The 26,741-nt window shown below is 39.3% G+C and overlaps 1 protein-coding gene across 1 annotated transcript in view; it reads right to left on the reverse strand.

The window, feature by feature from the left end:
- Window positions 1–2,042: 2,042 nt before the first annotated feature.
- Window positions 2,043–26,741, reverse strand: part of RpL36A (ribosomal protein L36A) — a 34,657-nt gene continuing 9,958 nt past the window's right edge. Inside the window, exons 2-4 of the mRNA XM_076190572.1 lie at window positions 18,874–18,960; window positions 7,258–7,344; window positions 2,043–2,194 (exon numbers count right to left, since the gene is read on the reverse strand). Of these exons, the coding sequence (XP_076046687.1) occupies window positions 2,057–2,194; window positions 7,258–7,344; window positions 18,874–18,960 (312 nt within the window). The 3' untranslated portion in view covers window positions 2,043–2,056. The remainder of the gene's footprint in view (window positions 2,195–7,257; window positions 7,345–18,873; window positions 18,961–26,741) is intronic.

Consider the following 26,741-nt stretch of genomic DNA (forward strand, 5'->3'; position numbering starts at 1 on the left):
GTCCCCCCCTTTTTCAGGGCTTGGAAGTAGGTCATAGGCAATTTTTATTAAAATGTCCCTCGTCAACCACCTTGACGTACCTCTCCTTACCCATTCTTATGAGAGCTCTTAAGTTTTTAAAGTCCTCAATTAGTCCAGGTCCACCCATTCTGGATTCTGGCAGCACAGCCCAACTATATACTTTCCACTGTCTTCCGCTACGCCACATCACTCCTCGACCTTGGGCGTTCTCCAACGCACTCCTCGCCAGCTTTCATATACACGTGAGTCCCTAGGGTCCTCAAGAAAGCCAACTGCCTCAAATTAGAAATATCTACCTCATACTCCTGGGCATGCACGCCATCCCTGAATTTCTCTAGATGAAATCCAGGTGGGGTTAAATCTCAGGAGTCTCCTGAATTTCATGCTCAGTCCAAATGTTACGACCAAGTCTGACCCGTCCCAAATAATTCAGCTCTTCGATGAAACTTTGCAGTTCTGTAGAATCCAGAGTGCTAACAAGTATAGGATCGATCTTGCACATTCCCACGGCATTAATATGCTATGTCCATTGGTGCTCTAGTCTCCAGAACAAAGATATTAAACACTGTGGACTTTCAAAGTTTAGGAGAGAATTGCTTATGTTCTTGGTTCCAGAACTATGCGGGCCAATACACTTCATAGCGAACTCTGTCGGTGCCAGTAACCGCATTCAAGCAATCAAATATTCTCGTTACGGCCCAATAGATGCTTGGCATAGAACGTATCTCTTCAAGGTTATACCTCTCGGTACGAGCATACACTGCAATAACAGATAAAGACCTAGGTGTACTTCAGCCTCACCAGTATCATGCACTCGAAAATAGGAGTGACCGTTACATCATCGCGTAGCTCCATACAAGCCTTCAGACGCGAGGTGGGTCCCATAGGCTCGACCAGAAGTAGTGGGTTTAACCCTTAGTACTGATCTCGCCGCTGCCTGCCTTCTCACATCCGCACCACTGTCAAACATAACCTCCCTGAACTCCAACACGGTGGTCGTCCTATAACATTTCTGGCGCCCACACGGAGAGCCCGCCGTAAATTCACCCCAGGCCTGGCCCAACGTTTGTGCCTCGTTTGCAAAACCCAAGCACTGCACAACGGGTTTACAGAGTTTGATGATGGGGTCTCTAATATGGTTGCTGTGAACATAACCTTGTGACTCACTCTCCCACAACTGTGCCCAAGGGGAGACCAGGTTTTGGGTATTAAGAACCCAAGTCCCAGGTATCATGGTCGAGTCACCAGCTTGACACTTGGGGATGGCCACCACGGACTGTGTGGTGTCTGTAGTAGTTTGATTTGGGGCGTGCCCGTTCCAGTGATCAACTAGCCCAACCACCTCTTCAAGCCAAGAGGAGCCTTAACAGAGGACTAAAGAGGCACGTTGCTAGTCCCAGAGGGAACCCCAGTGCAACCATGGCACTGGGACATCACTCAGCATTCAGGTCTTCCGTCTCCTGGCCCTACAAGGATGCCACACGTAGCAAATATGTTGGTTAGTGACCCATAACGGGGTTGGACAGCCTCAAATCCAGGTCATCTGTCCTTTTGATATTTTTTCCTCCATCTGCAACACTGCTTGACCCGACAGTGGACAGGATGCAGGGATGACCTATCATACAGGAGGTGCCAAGATAAGAGGGAGGGTGGAGGGGAGTGGAATATATAGGAAATGGAATGGGTGGGAGTGGTTTCTATGCCTTTTTCATTTTGGCTACCCCCGTGTAGGGGGAAAAAGCTTTTGGTATATGTATGTATGCCTCACTGGTACCAGTAGGGGAGACTGTCAAATCACCAATCCTACTACTCATTAACACAAAAAATTCTATATCACCCACTCTGCCCTCTTCCTTTGAGCATTATTCCCAGCAATTCCAGTAAATCATAGCTGGGGTTGTACAATAATTACCCAGTGAACAAATTATTTTTTGTAAGGTTCTCCCACATCTTCTAAAAAGAAAATCTACATGTAATGGAAAATAAAACCATACATTTTTTTTTTTTTTTTTTTTCTACACCAAGCAATGACAGCCTAGAACTGGATCATCTGACCCTTTCTCTTCTTGTCACCGCCCAACTCGAAGTGCTTGCATCTCTTGAGGGGCAGCTGATTCTTCGTCTTGCACTTGTTGCATTCCAGCTTTAGTACAATCTTTTTGGTGGTCTTTGCCTGTAGGGGGAATAAATCATGGATATATAAAAACAATATTTCACATTATATGGAACTTTTCCTGACAAAATTAATGACATTAGTAAGCTACATGTAGGGAACATTTTTACATCTAGTTTCCCCACTAAATATGCTGAAAGTGATCTCTCCCTGTCTTTTCTGCATGAGGGGATGGAGAGGGGGGGTCGCCGATTTAATATAGTGGCCTTGCTGTGTCTTGTGACACTGCTTCTGACCCAGGGCAGTGGACAAGATGCAGGGATGACTCGTCATCCAGGAGGTGCCAAGATAAGAGGGAGGGTTGAGGGTGGAGGGGAGTGGAGTGTATTGGGGATGGAATGGGTGGGAATGGTTTTTATGCCTTTGTTTTTTGGCTACCTCCCTTGTAAGGGGGGAAAAAGCCTTTGGTAGTAGGTATGTATATGCTGAAAGGGAATCGTGTGAATTTGGTAGTACAAGTTGTATGCCTGGAGTGGAAAGAGGGCATGGGAACAGTCCCGTTAGCATTTAATGACAAGTACAAATGTAGTTAAATGGAAGCCTCATCAGATGTGTGGGTGAAATGTGGAAAAATTGGAGTGTCGAGATGTTGAGAATATATAGGCGAGATTTTAAGGAAGACCTATTTTAGAACAGAATGTGAATATGGTGTTTGAGGTATCCATATGTATATGGAACTAGAGTGGAGAAAATTTTTAAATATTATCTGCAGACTGGCACTTCATCTCTTCTGGACAATCTTGCACCACCATCCATTTACTTCACGTCTTGGTCAATTAGGTGTTTATAGTTTGCCGGCGTTCTTTCACTAGGGGGGGGTGGGGAGAGATGAAATAGTAGCTGTTGTGGAGTGTTGTGCAAACCTGATATTATTTATTGAGAGCAGCTTTGCATGGGAGAACTGTTTGCCGACATGAAAAGGCACAAGATGGGAATGTACTTAAAGGCATACTTCCAGGACATGGGTGTTTGTGGGGCTCAATTACTTGTAGTTTTATTGTTCCCAGCATTGTAGAAAAGAGGAATAAATAAATCAATCAAATTTATGTATATCGAGGATAAAAAAAAGGTACATATCTGAAATGATCGAGTACTGGTTATCTAGGACCTGTGGGTGGAAACTGCTTGTACACACTGCAAATATTAGATAGAAGATACATTTTTATTCCTATCACATCAGGTGAGGAGGAAGGCAAAGGTCAATGGCGAACTGTGGCAACAGGAGGGACCCACACTCTCATTTTATTATTATTGGGAGGAGGGCGGGGGCTTAACCTACTTCATGGTTCATAGTTGGGTTGGAGATGCATATCTAACACTAATATGTTGGATGAGAATTTGTTGAGGGGGGGGGGGGGCTTAGTCTTTGCATGCTACTTCCCTATGTGGGGGGAAAAAGCTTCTTGGTATAGTCTAAGGTGATGGGGTTTATTGGAACATTTCTCAACCTTGTTGTTTTAAATAACCCACTGTCGGAGAAACAAAGCAAAAGAAACAGACGAACTGTTTCTCCGACAGTGGGTTATTTAAAACATTTTACTAAATGTGCTACTACATTTTCGTCTTGTGAAATTTCTCAACCTTGTTGCACACCATTGGAGCACAAATTACCAAATCTTGTAATTAGCTCAGTTTGAAGTGACTTTATTCTACCTGACAATTAAATTCCATCCCTGGCACGAAAGTCAGGAGGACTTGCGAAGTCAGGAATTCACACTAACATACATTGTAGGCATTGCAAGGGCCTTGTTTACTGTGTAGGAAGGGGTGAGTAGTGTTCCAGGACTGAAGGAGTGCATGTATATTTCCACTATACAAAGGAAAAGGGGGTCATAATGGGCTTTATAGAAATCAGTCTTAACTAATGGGTCAGGCATCTGACAATATTATGAAAATTGGGAGAAAAATTTAAAAACTTATAAAGAGGTGCATAGGTAAGAGTAGTTATTTTGACCCATTGTACACTGAAAGATATTTGGTTATTTTCAATTACTCTGTACTATCTCCCTTCTAAAAAATGAGCAATTTCTTGTCATTGTTGCGATTATCTGTATTTGATAATTTTTAATGGTATACATTGGAAATTTATCAAATACATTAATGTACACTGCTACAAAAACCATTTTCTGGTGGTGCTTAGTAGCATTGTACATATTGGCTGCCATATGTACAATGCATCAAACGACTCACATTATAGTCACCACTTTATTACTTGTTCTCTTTTACAGAGTAATAATAAACAGAAAATGTGACCAAACCAGTTCACAGAACCTGGGGATAACTTGTGTACCACCTATATATATATATATATATATATATATATATATATATATATATATATATATATATATATATGACATCAATGTTGGCATCCTTGTGTACCAAAGTAATTAATCCCTCCAACACTTGTCTGGTGATATTTGTAAGCCCTCGAATCCATATTGGTTTGGGAAAGTGGGTGTTGCATTTCTTTCTGTTACTAATCTTTCAGAGGAAAGAAGGGCAGCGAGTGGTGGGATGATGAAGCAATGGTTGTAGAAGGTGATACAAGCATTCACAGTTGTTAAAAAACAGGGCATGAGAATTATACAAAAGGTACAAAGAAAAGAGAAGTAAAGCACAAAAAGGAGGCAAAGAGGATGGCAGATGTGAAATGGGGTAAGAATATGACAAGAATTTGAAAGTAATAAAAGATGTTTTGGAAGAGGTGGAGGAGGCAAATCAAGTAGAGAAGAACAGGTAAAAGGTGCATATGGAGAGATAATAGATGAGACTACAGCAAGAGCAAGATGGGCAGAGTATTCTAGGGAGCTGCTAAATGTGAAGGATAGGGAGGGAAATAACTGCAATGGGAAGCACTAAGAAAATGACAGTGATGAATGAATAAATTTGGAGGAGATATAAGGAAAGATATGGTGAAAGCAGTTATTAAAATGATGGGAGCAATTAAGGCACCTGGGTCTGATTGGGCATCATGCAGACCATCTAAAAAGGGAGTTATAGTGATGGTGAACTGGCTAGCGAGGTTGTTTAATGGTTGTCTAAAAGAGGGTAGAGTGCTGGAGGACTGCCTATATAGTTCCGCTTTACAAGGGAAAATGGTGCAAGTGTAAGCGTAGTAGTTTCAGAAGGATCAGTTTGTTGAGTAGTTGAGAAGGCTTATGGGAGGGTTTTGATCAAGAGGATTTGGAGAGAAACAGTGGGGGGCTTAGGACACATAGGTGCTGCATGGATCAGAATTTTGTGGTCTGGCAGATATGTGAGAAAGCTTTAGGAAAATATAATTCTTTTTGGGCCTTTATGGATTTGGAAAAGACTTACGACAGGGTAAACAGGAAGGCACTACGGGAGGTATTGCAGATATATGGGATAGGAGAAAAGCTGTCAAGAACAGTCAAGATATTTTGCGAGTAGTTGAGCCAGTGTTTGGAATTAGAAATAAGAGAGAGTGGTTTGAGGTAAAAGTGGGACTTCATCAGGGATGTGTTACGTCGCCTTGGCTATTAAATTTATACATGGATGGGGTAGTGCAAGAGGTAAATGCAAGAGAAATGTGCTAGGGATTGGATATGGTTAAAGAAAATGAAGAAAAATGGAAGATGAGCCAGTTGGTGTTTGCTGACAGCACTGCATATATAGCATGACCAGAGGAAGGATTATGGAAGTTAGTGATAGAGTTTGGGAAACAGTGTGAAATACAGAAGTTGAAGATAAATGTGGGTAAAAGTAAGGTGGTGAGATGTAAAAGGGGAGGATGGCAACAAATTAGAAGAGAGTATTAAGGGAGACTGAAGGAAGTGGATAGCTTAAGGTACTTGGGTGTGAATGTGACAGGAAAGGGAGTGAAAGTGGAGGTAGAATGTACATCAGGAGAAGCAAGTAAATGCCTTTGGGGATTAAAAAGTGTAACAAGAAATAAATTTGGGAATAGATACTAAGGAGATCATATGAAGAAATACTTGAAGCATCTTCTATCCTTTTACACTAAAGTATATAAGGCGTCATATAACAATGATAATTACGATATTATTAACCTTGACTTAAGCAAAGTTTTCGATAAGGTGCCACACCAGAGACTACTAAATAAAGTCAAAACCCATGGCATAGGAGGAAGTGTTAGAATGGATTAGAGTTTGAAAACAGCGGGTCACCATAAATGGAGTAAAATCTAGGTGGGGCAATGTTACTAGTGGGGTCCCTCAGGGCTCTGTTTTGGGTCCCTTGTTGTTCATTATGTACATAAACGACTTAGATAAATATTGATGTTAGCAAGTTTGCGGACAACGCTAAAATAGGACGCCTAATTAGGTCAGGAGACGACGCAGAGATTCTGCAGGATGAACTTAACAAATTGTTCACATGGTCGGTGAAATGGCAAATGAACTTTAATGGGGATAACAGGTGGTGATGGATATGGAGCTACCTAGTGTAGGCCTTATGGTCTCTTGCTGACAGCACTGTATGGGGGCAGAAACATGAAAAATAAGAGGAAGACTATTAAATGTGTTTGAGATGAAATGCCCGATAAGTGCGGTAGGGGTTACTAAGCTGGATAAAGCGGGAAATAAGGTGAGGAGGAGAGCAGGGGTGGAAAGGGAGTTGGGAGATAGGGTTGATTATTGGGATGGGATAGTCAAATGGAAAGAATAGTGAAGAAAGATTAGTAAAAGACGTGTGGAAGGCAAAGGTGGAGTGTACATGAGGGGGCAATCTGATAAGCAGTCTAGGTCACAGGGTGAAAAATGTTCACATTTTGCAACATTTCCAAGATACAATTAGGTAAATATATACACCAGACACTTTCCCCCCTTATCAGGAAGGTGGCCAATCAACAGCAACACACCATTGTCATATACAAAATATGTTAACATTATATATCAAATCAAACTAGATGGGGAAGTTTGACAAATTATCTGCACAACAGAAAACCAAATATCATGGCATGTACATTTGTTGTGATTATGGGGAAAAGGGTCCGACATTCCAAACATCTTAATTACCAAGACGTGGGGCCTAATGCCCATCCTCACAGAAATTAATGTACCCAGACTGCATCTACCTACCTTTTTTCTGAAGATGGGCTTGGTCTGTCCACCGTATCCAGCTTGTTTCATGTCATATCTCCTACGTCCCTGAGAGAACGTACGTTCCTAATTTGGGATGGAAAAAAATACATTTTAATTCCTTTAAAATTCACACAAATTACTATCCCTTACATTAATACATGCCAAATGGTCTTCTACCCCTAAGTCTGGAGGTCAAAACAAAGCATACACTCTCCCTATACACATACCACACCCATCCACTAACATCTCTTGGATAATGTCATCCCTATCATCCAGCACACCACTCCTGTCTGACAATACAGTGCTCTTTCACAGCAGGGTCTCGCAGACATAGCTGGACCCACACCACACATCCTTCCTTCCTCTCCTCATTCAAAGTAATTAACTGATCAGACGATAATTCAAACCAATTCTTCACTCACCTCTTTCCATTCATCCATTTCTTTAACACAACATACTTGCTCAAAATTTACTCCTCTTGCATCCAATGCCCCTTTCACCCTATCCATCTTTCTGGACAAATTTCAATCCATCCGCTTCAGCAAATCGGAGCAGATTTGCTGAATACTATAAACGAGGACATGATCTACAAGTTGCATGCAGTACTGTCTGCTGTCTGTTACCATTCCCTCTGACTGGAAAATAGGTCTGGTCATTCCAATCACTTCACCCACTAGGAGACCTCCCCAGGGGTGAGAACATTATGCACACTCATGGCCAGCATCAGTGATGACCTAATCTAGCATACAACCTCCATGACACACAAAACTCCAACACAGCACCTTGCCCTCAAAGATGGAACAAAACAGCTCTGAAATGTCTGCCACAAGATATTTACAAAGCTTACAAAATAAGCTTAGTAGACTGTACATTGTATAGAAAATATAGACAACAAAAGTATCAAAATTGAGTCCTTAGGAGCCTTCAACCTTGTCTACCAATGAGGATGCACATTCTATTGGAGTTGAAAACTGTGTGTGCATATGTACATGATTATTAGGGTTTGGTCCATGTACTAAGTTTAAAGATATGACCTTTTGATTCCAAATACACAGAAAATAACTAAGTAAAATAAATGGATGACCAAGCACCCAGAGGATGTCTAAATAGATGAAAGCACTCATTCAAATTTATTTTCCTTTGTTTTTCTGCATATATATACATATCTATACACATATATGTATACACATACATATACCAAAGGCTTTCCCTGTACACGGGGGGTAGCCAAAGAGAAAAAGCATAGAAACCACTCCCACCCATTCCATTTCCTATATATTCCACTCCCCTCCACCCTCCCTCTTATCTTGGCACCTTCTGGATGACGGGTCATCCCTGCATCCTGTCCACTGCCCTGGGTCAGAAGCAGTGTCGCAAGACACCGCACATTCACAGCAAAGCCGCTTCATAAATTCGGCGACCCCACCCCCCTCTCCATCCCCCCATGCAGAAAAGGAGAAGACGGGGAGAAATCCCTTCGGGCTGCGTCATATTTCTTCTCACACATACTTCCTCACAACCCATCCCCCACCCACCCCCACTCATGCATCACAGCACCATCTATACACAACCCCTCTCCATTTACCCCCATCTTGTCCTCTCCCATCCTTCCTCCACAGACATTCCTCTTTTGTAATGCCCCTTTCACCCCATCCATCCATCTCATCCTAGAATGCCCCCTCATATTCACTTCTTCCACCTCTACCTTCCACACTTCTTTTACTCATCCTTCTTCACTCATTCTTTCCATGTGTCCAAACCATCCTAATACTCTTTCATCAACCCTTCTCCCAGCTCCCTTTCCACCCCTGTCCTCTTCATCTCATTTCTCACTCTATCTAGCCTTGTAACCCCTATCATACTTCTAAGACATTTCATCTCAAACACATTCAAACTCCTCTCTTCCTCTTTCATGTTCATGTTTCTGCCCCGTACAGTGCTGTTGGCACAATCACTCCTTCATATAACCTCCTTTTAGCATCCATTCCCAGATGTCTATTTCTCATTACACTTTTTAATCCACCAAGCCATTTACTCGCTTCTCTCAATCTACATTCTACCTCCACCCCCACTCCTCCCTTTCCTGTCACATCTGCACCCAAGTATCTAAAACTATCCACTTCCTCCAGTCTTTCACCCTTAATGCTCAGCTCCAGCCTGCTGTCATTCTCTCCCCTTGTACATCTCATCACCTTACTTTTGCCCACATTTATCTTCAGCTTCCTTCTTTCACACACCCTCTCAAACTCTAACTTCCTCAATCTCTCCTATGATCCTGCTACAAGTGCAGTGTCATCAGCAAACAACAACTGACTCACCTCCAACTTTTCTCCATTTTCTTTAATCATCTCCAATCCCTGACCCACTACCCCTAGCATTTACCTCTCGCACCACCCCATCCATGTAAAGATTGAACAGCCAGGTCGACATAACACATCCCTGACAAAGTCCCACCTTTACCTCAAACTATTCTCTCTCCATTTCTACTACTCTCGTAAAAACTCTTGACTGCTCTCAACAGCTTTCCTCCTATCCCATATATCTGCAGTACCTCCCAGTCTACCATCGTAAGCCTTTTCCAGATGCATAAAAGCCCCAAAAAAACATCCTTACCTTTTCCTGTAACTTTCTCACACATCTGTCTTACCACAAAAATCTGATCAACACAACCCCTACCTGTCCTAAACCCACACTGTTCCTCACCAATTTCCTTCTGTTCCTCTCCTAACCCTCTCAATCAAGACCCTCCCTTAAGCCTTCCCTACTACACTAAGGATTACAAAGGCAAAGCATGCCGACAGGAGATCTTTTGATCCATATCTAGGTCGGATGCAAAAAAAAAAAAAAAAAAAAAAAAATAAAAAAAAAAAAAAAAAAAAAAAAATCATATTAATAATAAATTAAAACTATAACAATGTAAATAACAATTAAAATACATAAATGCATTGGTATAGTTGAATAACAAACAAACAGGTAAATAGTAAATGATAATAAATTGACATAACTAATAATAAATTAAAATCAGACAGACAAATTATAACAAAACAAAAACAAATAATATAACATAAATTATAATAATTACAGCATCTTACTTAGGTATTTATCTAAATGATTCTTAAAGCTTCGAACTGAACTACATTGCACTACCTGTGCAGGAAGTTTATTCCATTCATTAACTACACGGTTGGCAAAGTTGTTTCTACCTACTTCCAAATTGAATCTATTTCCGGACAGTTTGAGACCATTGTTTCTTGTCTGATTCTCATTCAATGTGAAAATTTGGTCACTTTTGATGTTGTCAATTCCCTTTAAAATCTTAAAGACCTGTATCAAGTCACCTCTGAGTCTACGCTTTTTTAGGGAAAACAGATTCATGTGCTTAAGTCGATTTTCGTATGATTTATTTTTGATATTTGGAATCAGTTTTGTGGCTCGCCGTTGTACTTTTTCCAGTCTGTCAATGTCTTTAATGAGATTCGGTGACCATACGGAAACAGCATATTCCAAATGTGGACGAACTAACGATTTATATAGCTTGTTAATGAGTGATGGACTTTTGAAATCAAAAGATCGCGCAATCAATCCCAGAATCTTATTTGCTTTCTCAGAGGCTGAAATACACTGCTTGGATGATTTGAGGTCGTTACTGATAATTACGCCGAGATCTTTTTCACTATCCACTTTTGTTAACGAATTTCCAAATAACTTGTAATCGTACTTGCTGTTATTTTTACCTATGTGCATTACCTTGCATTTACTTGTGTTAAATTTCATTAGCCACTTTTCAGACCATTGCTGTAATTTATCTAAATCTTCTTGAATATCTAACTGGTTTGAGTGATCATTTGCCACTCCGCACAGTTTTGTATCATCAGCAAATTTGGAAACAGTAGATTTTAGTCCATGGTCTATATCATTTATATATACTATGAATAGAAGTGGCCCAAGAACGGAACCCTGAGGAACTCCACTTGCAACACTTTTCCATCCAGAAGTTTTTCCATTTAAAACAACTCTCTGTTTTCGACCTTTCAACCAATTACTAGTCCAACCTAATAGGCTACCACTTATTCCATGCAAAGCTAATTTAGTAAGTAGTCTTTCGTGTGGGACGGTATCAAAAGCTTTTGCAAAGTCTAGATATATTAAATCTATATTGTTTCTTTTGTCAAGCTGATCCCTCTGAAACTACTACACTCACACTTGTCCCCCTTTCCCCAGTAAAGCAGAACTATACAGGCACTCCCCCAGTCCTCCGGCACTCTACCCTCTCTCAAACAAACATTAAACAACCTCACCAGCCAGTCCACCACAACTGTACCTCCTTTCTTCAGACATTCTGCATGGCATCCATCCAACCCAGGTGCCTTACCTGCTCTCATCATCTTAACAGCTGCTTTCACTTCCTCCTTCCCTATTTCTCCTCCATTTTCCTCTCTCATCACTCATTTTCTTAGTGCTTCCCACTGCAACTACCTTTTCCTCCCTATCCTCCTTCACATTTAGCAACTCCCAAAATACTCTGCCCACCTTCCTCTCACTGCCTTCTCTTCCATTATCATCTCTCCATCTGCACCTTTTACCTTTTCTTCTCTACTTGATTTGCCCCGTCTCTCTTTTAATTTCCTTCCAAAACCTCATTTTATCACTTTCAAAATTTTGTCATACTTTTACCCCATTTCACATCTGCTCTCCTCTTTGCTTCCTTTATCTTATGTTTAACTTCACTTCTCTTTACTTTGTACCTCTCATACGATTCCCTCATCCTAATTTGTAGCCAATCTATGAATGCCTGCTTCTTCTCTTCTACACCTTTCTTTGCTTCCTCATCCCACCACTCACTACCCTTCCTTCTATTTCCTCCCAGCCCCTTTGTTCCACACACCATCTTTGCACACCTTATGACTCCTTCCTTGAACCATCCCCACTCCTCCACTCCTAGTTCTACTCTATCCTTTACTCCCTCCTCTTACAGCTTCGTATACTCCTTTTTTTCTCTCATTTAAACAGTTCACTCAAAGTACCTCCCTACCTTCTGTCCTTTTCCTCTTTCTCCACCTATTCTCCACTCTCAATTTACCTTCCACCAGAAAATGATCAGATATTCCCCCCACTCTCTCCCCTTTGAACATGTACATCCTTAATTCTTCCTACCCTACTCCTGGTCACCACTACATAGTCCACTAATGCTGTATCTGCCACTTTCATCCACCACCCTCTCCCATATATACTTATGCTCGACATTCTTCCCACTGTATTTGCTATCATAAACTCTCTTTCAAGACATCTCCACCATCAATTCTCCACTATGATTTTTACCTGGAACTCCATACTTCAATCACTCCATCTATTGGTTCATTTCCTACCCTAGCATTAAGGTCTCCCAATACAACTTCATTGACATTTCTCCCTAATCCCTCTATGCACTCATTTACATCTACCTAAAAAGCCTCCCTTTCCTCTATGCTCCCACTGCCAAGCCCATACGCACTTACAAAAACCCACATCTCCCTTCCCAGCTTCACCTTCATCCACATCAACCTTGATGAAACCTCCTTCCACTCCACTACCCGCTTACTTATCTCTTCACTTACTAGTATAGCCACCCCTTCTCTCCCTCTTCACTCCTGAGTACCTCCCAACTACACTCCCAAACTCACAGTTGCCCTTTCCTTTCATTTTAGTTTCACTCAAAGCCAGCACATCCATCTTTCTTCTCACAAACATACTGCCTATCTCTTCCCTATTACTCTCATCTGTACCACATCCACGCACATTAAAAGACCCAAATCTTAGGGTACTGGTTAGAAAACTCCCAGACCCTCTTATGCCATTACTTCTTTTTTTATGAATGTCCTCTTTTGAGGCTACAGGTAGCATGACTCCTAATCCCATCTCCCGTCCCATTTTTTGTCACCTTTTACGACTCAAGTGGAAAGACTTGGTGGTAGCATTCTCTTCCCCCACCACCAGGTAGGCGAAAACAGGAAATGAATATTCAGAGAAATGGTACAGGACAGTACCAAAGGGTTGGGGGACAGCATAACTGAGGGATAATTGTAGTATAAAAGTGTCATCATTTCTCTATGAACAGTTTTCCTCTATCACAGACAAAATGTGTGGCTCTGGTCCATAGGAGCGCCCCATATAGATCCTAAAGTATCAACTGGATGCTACTTTGCCAAAATAACATGCAGCCACTACCCCATACATATATACATAAGTATATATACTTATATGTATAACACTGAATGGGTCCCAAGAGCATTTACATTTATCAACCACAATTCACTTAATTCTAAGCCATCAACATCGAGAATATCAAGGAGGCATAGATGTAGAAATTGAAATGTGGTACAGCTAAGGACTCAAACTTCCGCTAACACATGACAGTCTTTGGCTGTACCACTTTTCAATTTCTACATGTATGTCTCCGCAACTCTCAATGTTGATGGCTTAGAATTAAAGTGAATTGTGGTTGATAAAAGTAAATGTTATATACACATTTACATTTATATGCACACATGTATATAAATATACATATATATACACACACATATACTAATAGTTTGAATTAAAAAGAACAGAACAACATAGAAATGATAAACAGAGAATGAAGATTTATGTACAACAGACTTAATAGATATATAGATACATACATACACACATACATATATATATATATATATATGTACATATCCATCTAAAGTGAGTCAGAATCCCTCTTCAAAGATGTGGGGCGGCTGACCTAGCCTTCACTGGCAACATCACAGTTTGTGGGAACTTGATCTTTATGAAGTGTGGGGAAAAGTCCTTTGTATATAGATAATTTATTTACCATGGGCTTGATGGAAATGAAGGGGATGACCAGAGAGTTTATGGCTGGATGGGGCAAGTTGATAAAACCTGTCAAGAGTTATTTGGAGTAGGAGGTATGGCTGCATGGAAACTTTGGAGAGACCATGGGGACCTACAACATGACCAATTATGCATGGGCACGGGCGCGCATACACACTCACACCCTTTCGTCGAATGGATGGCGAGAATTGGAGTTTCGAAGAAAAAGCAAAATCTACGTGGATCTCAACGTCCAGGAAGTACCTTATTGCATTTATAGGGAAGGGGAAAGCTCGTGGTGTAGTGGGAAGGTGATAAAAAAGGAGAAGGGGTGGGATTATTGAGGGAAATAGAAGGAAATGAGGAAGAGGGGGACTTGGTCCAGGAGGCCAGGCATCTTGTAAACAAAAGACGGACCAATGATGACAATGATTTCGGTGATGACAGGATCAACAAAAATGTAAAGATTAGAAATATACATAAGAGCAGTACAGTGGAAGGTGATAATAATTTCCAAGGATTTAAAGAGGGTGGGGGGGATAGCAACTTCCCCCGATTAGCAAGACTAGAGGAAAAACTTGAGAAAATGACCGAGCATTGGGAAAATAGGTTCAGTAACGTAGCCAAGATTGCGCAGAGTTGAAAGATTGGAAGAACTAGAGAAGGCAAACAAAAACTTAACTTTAGAAGTAGAAGAATTAAAAAGACAGTTAAAAGAAGTTAAAGATGAGAATGAGGAATTAAAGAGGAATAATAAAGACAATAAAGAGGCCATAGCAAAAGAAGCACAGGGCTGAAAAAAAAATCCAAGAAAACAGTAAAGTTGCATTTACGGACATAATCAAGCAACAAATGAAAGAACAAACTGAAGACTCAGTTATTTAAGTGATGAGACAGGAGAATATAGTAAGACTTAGCAGACAAAAAGAAATGTATAATTATATTTGGAATGGAAGACAAATTTAACCTAAATAGAACCACAAGAATTAACGAGGAAAATGAAAAAGTAAACAATTTACTAGAATTAGTTCAGGTAGATGAACCCGAAATCATGAAACAAATTGAAGAGATGTTTAGACTCGGAAAATAAAGTACAGATAAGACCAGACCAATTAAGATTAAATTCAGGTCACAAACAACAGCAGAGAATATCTTAGCAAAATCAGGGAAGCTAGCAGCAAGTGAACAATATAAAAAGGTATGGATAAAAAGAGAAATTAATAAAGAGGAAAGAGAGGACAAAAAATGAAAAGGCAAGAAGCTAAAGAAAAAAAACGAGACCAGAACGGAGTCAGAAAAAGAATTCTATTGGAGAGTAGTGAATATGAAAGTGAGGAAATGGACTATAAGAGAAACAAAAAAGAAACAGAAAATACAATGGAAATAACAAAGTTAAGAGTGTCCTACACAAATATAGATGGATTAATAACTGGACTGAATGAACTGAACGAGTATCTGTAGGAAAAAGAACCGGACATAATGGGAATTGTAGAGACAAAATTAAAAGGTCCACTACCACCCAACAGCATAGGACACAATGCATATAATTATTGGATTAGAAACAGATCAAACAAGGGGGTGGAGTTATGTTCCTGACTAAAAAGGATACAAACGTGAAGAGTGTCACATATGGAAAGAACAGAGTAGAGATGATTATGATAGAAGTAGAAGACAGAGATAAGAAGAGAAGAAATTTTGTATTAAACTACGTGCCCCCAAAAACAGCCTCATGGGAAGAGAGTGAACATAAAAGTATGATAGAAGACACAAGAATAACATTAAATAAGATAATGGAAGATGGAGGAAGAATAGTTATGTTGGGCGACTTTAATTGCAAAGTCTGCTGGGAAGAGATGACAGTAAAGGGTGGAGAAGACTCATGGGGAAATGTTCTACTTGAGATGATTATTGACCACACAATGACAATGGATTCAAGAGAACACTAGGTATAGAAATGAAGAACCATTGAGACTAGACCTAATAATCACATCAGAACCTGGAAGTGGAAAAGATTGAATACAAGCCACCAATAAGTAAAAGTGACCACATATTGATAGAACTAAAACTAAATGAGAAAAAATACATGAAATGAACAATATAGAAAAAAAGATTGATGTATGAAAAAACAAATTTTGATAAAATAAGAGAATTTTTTCAAAATTAAAAATGGGAAAGAATACACAAGATACAACAGTAGAAGAGAAATGGAATATTTTGACAATTTTATAAAAAAGGAGTGGAAGTATGTCTCAAGACAAAAACAAGAAAAAGAATATGTAAAGTGCTGGTACAACAAAAGTTGTAAGGAGATAAAAGACAAAAGAGATAAAGCTTGGACCAAATGGAAGAAACACAAAAGACCAGAAAAATGGAAAATATATACAAGTTATAGAAATGAATATGTACAAGTGTGCAGAGACGAAGAGAAAATATGAAAAAGATGTCATAGAAAAAATGTAAAGATCAACCAAAACTATTTTACAGATTTGTAAACAACAAACTGAAATACAAACAAGAATTAGAGAAATTACGACAAGGAGTTGAATACACAGAGGAAATAGAAATGGCAGAAATTATGAACAAGCATTTTAAATCGGTGTTTGAAAGGGAGAACATACAACCTGGAGAGGTCAAATGGGAAGAGAAAGTCCCCTCTATGAAAGAAATAGAAGTAACAAAGAACGAAATAATGAAACACTTGAGTAATCTTGATGTCGGAAAATCGCATGGACCAGATGAAATTGCAAACTGGATTTTGAAAGAATGCAGGAATGAACTGGCAGACAAAATACAAAGCATAATAAACAGTTCCTTGAAAGAAGGAAAAGTTCCAAAAGATTGGAAAAGAGCAAATATAGTACCTATATACAAAGGAGGAAATAAAGAAGACCCTACAAACTATAGACAAGTCTCTCTAACAAGTACAATAGCAAAAATCTGTGAAAGAATTATCAAAAGTAGATGGGTAAAGTATAAAAAAAAAAAAAAAAACGTACTAAATCCAAGGCAGTTTGGATTCAGACAAGGACGATCATGCGTCACCAATTTAATATGTTTCTATTCAAGGCTAATAGATATAATACAAGAAAGAGATGGATGGGCTGATTGTGCATTTCTAGACCTAAAAAAAGCTTTTGACAAAGTACCACATAAAAAGTTACTTAAGAAATTAGAAACTGAAGGAGGCATACAGGGCAACCTGCTTAAATGGATGGAAGACTTTTTGCAAGAAAGAAAAAATGAGAGTAGTGATAAGAGACAAACACTAACTGGGATGAAGTAATAAGCGGTGTTCCCCAAGGAACAGTTTTGGCCCCAATAATGTTTGCTATATATATTAATTATATGGATAAAGAAATTGAAAGTTACTCGAGCTTCTTTGCAGATGACGCAAAACTGTTAAAAAAAAGTGAACACGGAAGAAGATTGCGAGTCACTACAGAGTGATCTCAATAAAGTATGGGAATGGAGTAGGAAGTGGGAGATGGAGTTCAATACCAAAAAGTGTAGTATAATGGAATTTGGAAGAAGCAAAAAAAGAATAGAAGGATCATATAAATTGGGAGAAGAAGGAATAAAAAAAGTAGAAAATGAGAAGGACCTGGGAGTCATTATTATGAATAATATGTCACCTGAGAAACATATAAATAAGATTTTTGGAGAAACTTATAATTTAATAAGAACAATCAAAGTGGCATTTACATACCTGGATGAAGAAATGGTGAAGAAAATATTAATCACTTTGATAAGACCAAAATTGGAATATGCAGCAACGATGTGGTCACCAAATACAAAAAAAATGTATAACAAAACTTGAAAGAATACAAACAGCAATTACAAAATTGGCACCAACACTCTCAAAACTATCATATGAAGAGAGACTAGCAAAACTTGAACTACAGACACTAGAGCAAAGAAGAGAGGAGATTTGATAATTATTTACAGAATCATGAAAGGCATAGAAATTAATAGAGAGGATCTAATAAAATGGGATGAAAGAAATATAAGAGGACATGGAAAGAAAATCAAGAAAGACAGATAGAAGAGATCTGAAAAAGAATAGCTTTCCTCACAGAGTAGACATTTGGAACAAGTTAGATGAGAAAGTAGTGTGTGCAAAAACAATACATGAATTTAAAAAGTTTAGATAAAACGAGATATAAAGACAGGCACCACGAGCATAGCTCCTTTCCCGTAAAATACAACTAGGTAAATACACACACACACACTCATATATGTACACATGGTCACCCAGTACTAAAAGGAACAAAGAAATTGTAGAGAATCCAGAGAGCAAATACAAATATTGCCCAAACATTATCAATAATGTCATATGAAGAAAGTGTCAAAACTAGAACTACCAACTTTGGAACAAAGAGAAAAAGGTGACTTGTTGATCATCTACAGAATTATGAAAGTAGAAATCCTTGATAGAGACAACTTACTAAATTGGGATAAGAGAAACACAAGAGGGCATGGAAAGAAACTAAAAAAGGATAGTTATAGAAGAAAAGAAAAAGAGAAAATGCTTTCATCACACAGTGGTAGATGTATGGAACAAAATCAATGAAACAAAAGGGTGTGCAAAAACAATACAAGAATTTAAGAGCAAATTAGATATGGTGAGATACATAGCCAGGACACTACAAGTGTAGCTCCCTTTCCCACACGATACAACCAGGTACACCTAGGCAAATACATACAACCTCAAATACAAGATCATTGCATACAGAACCTTTAATCTAGCAATTCTTATCTACCATAAATTCTGCTTACCTTAGACTTTTTGTACTGTGAAACCTTGTGCACCTGATGTTTTTTGCACTTCCAGCAGAAAGTACGCCGGGACTTTGGGACGTTAACCTGTAAAGAAATGAACATTCAACATATTTTTGGGGGTAAAGTAACAAGAGTTGGGGGGGGGGGAGGGATCCAGTGTGGAGGAAAAGGCCGATGGAAGTTAATGGACAGGAAAACAGCGAGGAAAAATTGGGTAGAGTATTTCAGAAAAATAATGCATGGCTTCGATATCAAAATGATAGAATTGGACTGGGAAACTAAGGTTTATACTAAGCCTTGTTAAGTGTCAAGGATGCATGTCACCCTCCAGTGAATGATGTACAAAATCAATCCCAAAAAAGTTTTATTCACTTTTGAAAGTCTTTTAGTATAATTCATCATTGAAAATAGTAATAAATCTAGTAAGGGCTAAACAATAAACTTATGGGAGTGATCATCACCCAAAACCCTATAAAAAATATATATATCTAGCCTCAAGAGTGCATAGTTTCGCTATTTTATGACATTTTACACACTTGTACACCTTGCGCCTGATAATGTAACATTACAGGTTTTCGATCAATCCATTGAGTCTCTCACTGAAGACCCACAGCCTCCAAAAAAAACAAGCAACAACCCATTCCGAGACATACACTTTGAGAAGTGATATTGTGTTGTTGTCTCAAGATTATTAGTGTGGGTCACTGGTAGTGCATCTTCTGTGTGGTATTTGCACCTAGGGCAGTTTGAATATGCGGCAAGGCCTTGGTATTGTCTTAATAATGAATAGCGTCCTGAATGAGAGCATACTTGTGTGGTTCTCTGGTGGGGGGGTTTCTGTGGGGCTTTGTGTTGAGTACCGAGTTTGATGTTCTTTCTAGGTCTTAGTTATCTGGGTGTGAACGGGTTTCTGCATGGATGTTGTGCGTGGTTTGGGTGGCACAATTTTCCATATCAAATATACAGATATTCATTTTTTCATGCTTGTTCTAGCAACTCATTTTTTTATTTACCGTGCCACAATACTCAATTGGTTTGACTAATCTTTCTTCACTCATTCTTTCCATGTGCCCAAACCATCACAATACTAATAGAAAGGCATTTTCTGAGGTGGAATTATGTAGATAGAATGTATCTGGCAACACCCTGCTGTCACACTGGTCAGGAGTGGAACACGAGGGAGAACCCAGCCAGTCGCTCCCACACTACCGTGGGAAGAGCATTTGCTGGTAACCCCTTTCTTCAGGACCTCACCTTTTCACACTTTTTCTTCATTTCCCTAAGGTCTGTATCATTACCATGGCACCTACAAAGGAATTTAACTAAAACGGCAATTTCCCAAGTCATTGGATTAAAAACGGCAGGCCACGGAGCTTAAGAAATCAGTGAAATGTTGAAGGTGGCTAAGTCCAAAGTCAAGAAATGCATGGTGTGATTTTGGGAGGAGGGCTAGAAATACCATCCCAGTAACTTGGTATAGGAGATCCTAAGCAGGCTTCTCCTTCAGAGAGTTTGCTTTTGTTGGTGGATTCACCTCTAAAGTACACTTTATGATATTCAAAACCATTGGAGAAGTCTTCTTAGGACACCCTGTCCTAGGTTTCTGGGATGATATATCAGCCCTTTCCTCCCAAAATCGCACCACTATCTCGACTTTGGGCTGGGCAACCTTCAACATTTCACCGATCTCTTTAGTTCCATGGTCTGCTTCTTTAATACAATGAATTGGGCAATTATATCTTTAATTCTTTTGTAGGGGGCATGGTAACGATGCAGACCCAACGGAAATGAGGAAAACCAGTGTGAAAAAAGCAAAATCCTGAAGAAAGGGGTTACCTGTAAATGCTCTTCCCACGGCAGTGTGGGGGTGACTGGCTGAGTTCTCCCTCACATTACACTCTGTTGGACTAGCACGAGAGCAGGGAGTTGCCAGATACATTCTATATACACAATTTCACCTCAGAAAATGCTTTCCTATTTTCATCAAGAATAAGCAGCCACAGGGCATAGTAGTCGCATATAGACAAGTATTGCACATCACGTTATGTATGTCACATCATATCATACATGCAATGTAGTTAGCGCTCACCTGCTGCATGCATGCATTAAAACTTTACTATACAGCTGCAATACAGCAGTCTGCTCTGAACCCCAGCCCTGCTGCTGTGGTTGTCACGCATTCTGCTCAGTGCATGTTCGATGGAGGCCAGTCAGGCATAATTCACATTCAAACCGATTTCATCCAAGCATTTTTTGAGGAACTTCATATTTTCACACAGGAAATGGGAAAATATAAAAAAGTTACTAATATTTTACAAAAATTCATGTTTCATATGACACTAGAGCAAGCCACATGGACTAGACATTTAGAATTTGCCCAGTCCAAGTCCACCATGATTTTGGGTAGTCAGTAGTTAGTGAGGTGCCATTCTGAACCCTGTATATATGTGTATGCGTGTATGTATGTACGTCCGTATGTATATATAAATATATATATATATATAGTATATATATATATATATATATATATATATATATATATTGTATATATATATATACATACACACACATATATATGCATAAACACGGCAAAAGAAACATTGACTGGAAGTGAAGCATTTAATCCTGACGTTTCGTCTATTGACATTCTCGTCAATAGATGAAACATCAGGATTAAACACTTAACTTTCAGTACATGTTTCCTTTGCCGTGTTTTTTGCAACTTGTTCACATGGATTTTCATATATATACACACACACTCACACTAAACAAAACAATGGTGTAAAAAACTATGAATTCAAGAGTAAATTAGACATTGCGAGATACAGAGATCCCCACGAGCATAGCTCTCCTTCCCATAAGATACAACTAAAGGCAATTCACTCAAAGAATCTCAGTCAATCCTGTGTTTTCAGTTGGCAGCCCTGCTCACCCTTCCTCCACTGAGTTGGCCGAAACCTCAAGCTTCCCTAAATTATATTTATATTTCCTGACTTAACTCAGCGACTATACAAGTTACATGAATTTCATGTACATCTAGGGATGAAAGTCCTGTTCACCTATTTCAAAGCTTTCCATCTTAATAGTGTAAAGAAAGTAATTATAGCGAGTATATGATGAATATAATTTTAATGTTTATACAGCATTTTACTTATTATTGCTGTGTCCAGTCATTATGAGGCGGGTCGTAAAATTTAATGTCTTCTGTGATATAAAATAGCCATGAATAGGACTGTGCTTTCACATATCCCATGAAGTAACACATAAAAGACAAAATGAAAGGGTTATATGATTATCTTTTGATACTGTACGGGTCGCGGGAAACACAGTGTTTTGCTTCCTCCTTCCACCTCAATCAATCTCCTGAGTCAAAACTGAACATGACTTGAGTACATACCACTCATGGTTTTTTGCATCTAGTTTAACAGCTTTCATTATCTTTGAGTCTTTGAATACGGTTGTACCAACACATATGGTCAGAAGAGTGACACTCAGATCAGAAATTGAAATATTTAGATATGAGAAAGTTCGCTACACTGCAACTCACGAGGTGCATCTGTCACCACCGTGTGTAATGGATATATCCTCCCTTCCCCCCACTCTTGCAATACAGATTGAAATTCTACAGTGAAACTATCAGTTATTTTAAGAAACAATTTTATGGATGGAGATGACAGGTGGTAATGGACATGGAACTGCCTAGTGTACGCCTTATGGTCTCTTGTATTCTCTTTCATTCTTGCGTTCTTATTGGATCTGTTATTAACCAAAGAGCCAATCAGCTATTTGAACTACCTTTGACCACTAGGAAGTGACCATGTTACAATATAATTTCAGTGGGAGGATGTGGAAACGAGGACAATGAATGAATCACTAAGCCAATCAACTAAAAAAAAAATTTAAGGAAGATTACTTCGGGTTGAGAAAATTCTTTGAAGAAATAAACTGGAATTCATATATACCATAGGAATAACAAGGAAATGGAAAATCTTCACATTTACAAACTACGGAAGACTAGAGAAAGGAAGCAGCATAAAACAGGATTGGTAATTTTTTTAGGAGAAAATCAAGGGGAGCAAAGTCAGGTTTAACAGATATAAATGTAGAAGGGAGGGAAGTGCTCAATCTCCTGGGATTATTGAATGACCAAAACCTCATGACCTGATGGAATCTCAAAATATGTACTTAACCACTTCCATACGGTGACGCCTACGTAGTACGTCATGAGGAGCAAGTGGGTACCCAATGATGCCGACGTCGGCGTCTTGATTATATTTATTGTAGTTGTACCTACGTAACCTCCATTCTCTCTAAACTGGCTTCATCATATTTCCTATGGTTATCAAAATTCACAGGTGAAAGAGAACGAACGATTGAGCACTGACTATTCTTTATAATGAGATTATTATGACGCAACATCGAACAGCTAATGCTGCCAGACATGCGATGTGCCCTGGAGTGAAGAGGTTAAAAAGAATGTAGGGAACAACCACCAGACATGATCCACTGTTTTAATACAAGGCATTGTGCCACTTGATTGGAAAAGGGCAAATGTGGCAACAAGGAAACCCAACTAAATTATAGGCCAATACAGGTAAACGTCGACTTACGATGGCATTAGGTTTCGATAGAGCCATCGTAAGACGATTTCATCGTAAGTCGATCCCCAATTTGTGTATCACTGTTCCGTGGTCACTGTACCTAGCTTACCTGTATATTAACCACCAGAGATACTGAATATAGCCTATTAAACATGTACGGTAGTTTATTTAATTATTTTTATCCTTTTTACCATATTCAAACACTATAATATGTATTTTCAGTACGGAACTTAAATCTCGCGGGCAGCAGCCAATGCCAGCCGTACGACGTGACGTAATAATACTCGCATCATGAAATATAGTCACCGCTTATATCGATCGTTCTCTCTTTCACCCGCGAATTTTGAAAACCACAGAGAATGGGATTCAGGGCTCATTTGAGAGAATGTAAAAACACAGGGGCGACTACAATAAATATAATCAAGACGCCGATATGGCAGCGTCGCGAATCCACTTGCTCCTCATGACGCCTACGTGTGCGGCACCGTATGGAAGGGGTTAAATTATCATATCGTCGTCGTCGTCGTCGTCATCGTAAAGTCGAACAATCGTAAGTCGACGTTTACCTGTATAACTAACCACCACAACAGTGAAATTATGTACAAAGATTATGAAAGATCAATGGACCAAAATCTTGTAAAGATGAACATTCTGAAAGTTTGGCTTCAGATCTGAAAGGACGTGTGCTGAACCTTTAAAGCCTTTATTTGAGTGATTGATGTGCTGCATGAGAGAGAGAGGGGTGGACAGACTTACAGAAGGCATTTGATATCTCATAGTTGACTAATGTGGAAATTGTAAAAAGATCTAGTTACTATTTTTTGAATGGAGCCAAGAATGGGAAATGAAGTACAAAAATGTACTGGAAATGGGCAATAGCGACAAAAAGGCCATCCTTAACCACTTCCATACGGTGACGCCTACGTAGGCGGCATGAGGAGAAAGTGGGTACGCGATGATGTCGAAGTCGGCATCTTGATTATATTTATTGTAGTCATACCTACGTAACCTCCATTCTTTCTAAACTGGCTTCATCATATTTTCTATGGTTATCAAAATTCACGGGTGAAAGAGAACGAACGACTGAGCACTGACTTTATTTTTTATAATGAGATTATTATGATGCAACATCACAGATCGGGCAGCTAATGCTGCCAGATGTGCGATGTGCCCTGGAGTGAAGAGATTAAACTATTCCTTGGGAACCAAACGCATTACAAAAGCAAGAGAAGGACTTGGGAGTGTTGATAATAGACAACCTGACAGACAAATCAGCAGGATTGTGGGACAGACATATAAACTCCTGCAGAAGATTAAAGTGGCATTCCATTATGTGGATGAAGAGATGATGAAAAAATTCATGGAAACCCTGGTACCTCCAAGATGACGTGCATCAGCACCATGCTCATCACACAGAGTAAAGGATATAAGCATGATTGTAAGAATACCAAGGGCAGCAACCAAACAGGTCCCAAGGGTAGACTAAAAGCAGTGGGTCTACCAACTTTGAAAGATCTAAGAGAAAGAGGTGACATGATAAAAGTGTTGAGGTCACTAAATGGGAGATTGCATTGATAGAAGAGATCTGATTAACTACTTCAGGATGTTGACACCTACGTAGGCACCATGAGGTATGAGAGGGTACATGAGGATGCTGTCATTGGTGTTTTATATATTTTTTGTAATTGTACATGAATTACCCTCCAGATTCTCAACTGATTTGGTCACTTTTTCTGTGTTTATTATCATTATTCAGAGTAAAATAAGAGCAAGTAATACAGCAGTGACTTTATATTTTGTAATGCAAGTAGTGTGGTGCATTGTTGAAATGGCAGCCAATGCTGTGCATGAGAACTTTATTCATACTGAAGTGGTTAAAGATGGGAGGGCTTTTGAGAGCTCATGGAATCAATTCAAGAAAGACATGTTGAAAGGATACAAAGTAATTTTCCATATGTATGTGGAATGGTTTAGGTGATAGACCAAGCTATAACAATACGAGAGTTGGAACCATACGAATTTGAGTGTAAGTATGTTAGAAAATTAGAGAACAGGAAACCGGACCCAACAAGCATTGCTGCTTTCCTGTATACTACAATTAGGTTAATACAAATTACCAAGCACTAGTCAAAAGAAGTTTGTCATCCACAGAAGTGTCATCCACATGAAGTGCCGACTATGCAAGATGTTTTTTCCCTACATAATCGGGATGCCTCACATCCCAAAGCACCTCTTGTGGTTTATCTTCTCTATTAGAGTATGGATAACTTCAGTATTCCACCACATCATGGCAAAGTATAGATACCAAGCAAATGATAAGAATTTCTGCACTTATAAAATATGTTTACATTACGGTGGCAGTCAAACGACTGATTACCACCAAAATATACGTCCTATGGAACTTTGCCAATTCAAGATAATTTATACTGGTAAATAATTTTCCTCTTATTACAGCTTTTTTTCCAAGTATGTCATAAATATACTATTAACATACACCTTCAGTTTATCTCCCTCAGATCTCTACCTAAGCATGGTCAAGAACTGTATTGGATTGGGCATCCCTGGCTTGGACGAAACTCATCCCTAGGCTTGGAATCCAACCCTTCCATTGACTAGAGTAGCTTTACAAGATAGAAGAGAATGGAGGAAGAGGATGAACCCATTGACAAAGAACTCTACCTGGGGGCAGATATAAGAATACAGTAAAAAATAATCCAGCTTCTGCAAGTATCAGTAGAAAAGACAGTTTAAGAACCATAGGATCTATGCTTCTTGTAGGAATGGGTTACAGAAAGCAGGATATCCAGTCCCATTTCATCCGCCTTCTATGACCCGAGTGGGAAAAATCGGGTAGCTGTATTCTTTCCCCTACCACAAGGGACTGAGGCAAAATTGGAAACATATACTAAAAACAAAAGTGGTATAAAAAAAGTATTACGTGGGGCAACAGCATAACAGGGGGACAGTCACGGTACAATAAAGTTATCATTTCTCGAGTAGATTTCTTTTAACACAGACAAAATGTGTGGCAGCTCTGGTCCATAGCGGTACCCCAAATAGTAAGTATAAGCTGCATGCTACTGAACAATTCATATCCTACAATAACATGCAGCCCATACCCTAGACTGGCACTGTGCTTGTGGGGGGACAGAGGAGGGATGAACCACTTCAGTATGCTGACGCCTACGTAGGAGTCATGAGGCACGAGTGGGTACACGAGGATGCCAGTGTCATTGTCTTGATTATATATTTATGTAGTTGTAC

The sequence above is a fragment of the Oratosquilla oratoria genome, chromosome 9 (genome assembly GCF_046742065.1).
Source record: "Oratosquilla oratoria isolate Oo_2021 chromosome 9, ASM4674206v1, whole genome shotgun sequence".
Taxonomy (NCBI): domain Eukaryota; kingdom Metazoa; phylum Arthropoda; class Malacostraca; order Stomatopoda; family Squillidae; genus Oratosquilla; species Oratosquilla oratoria.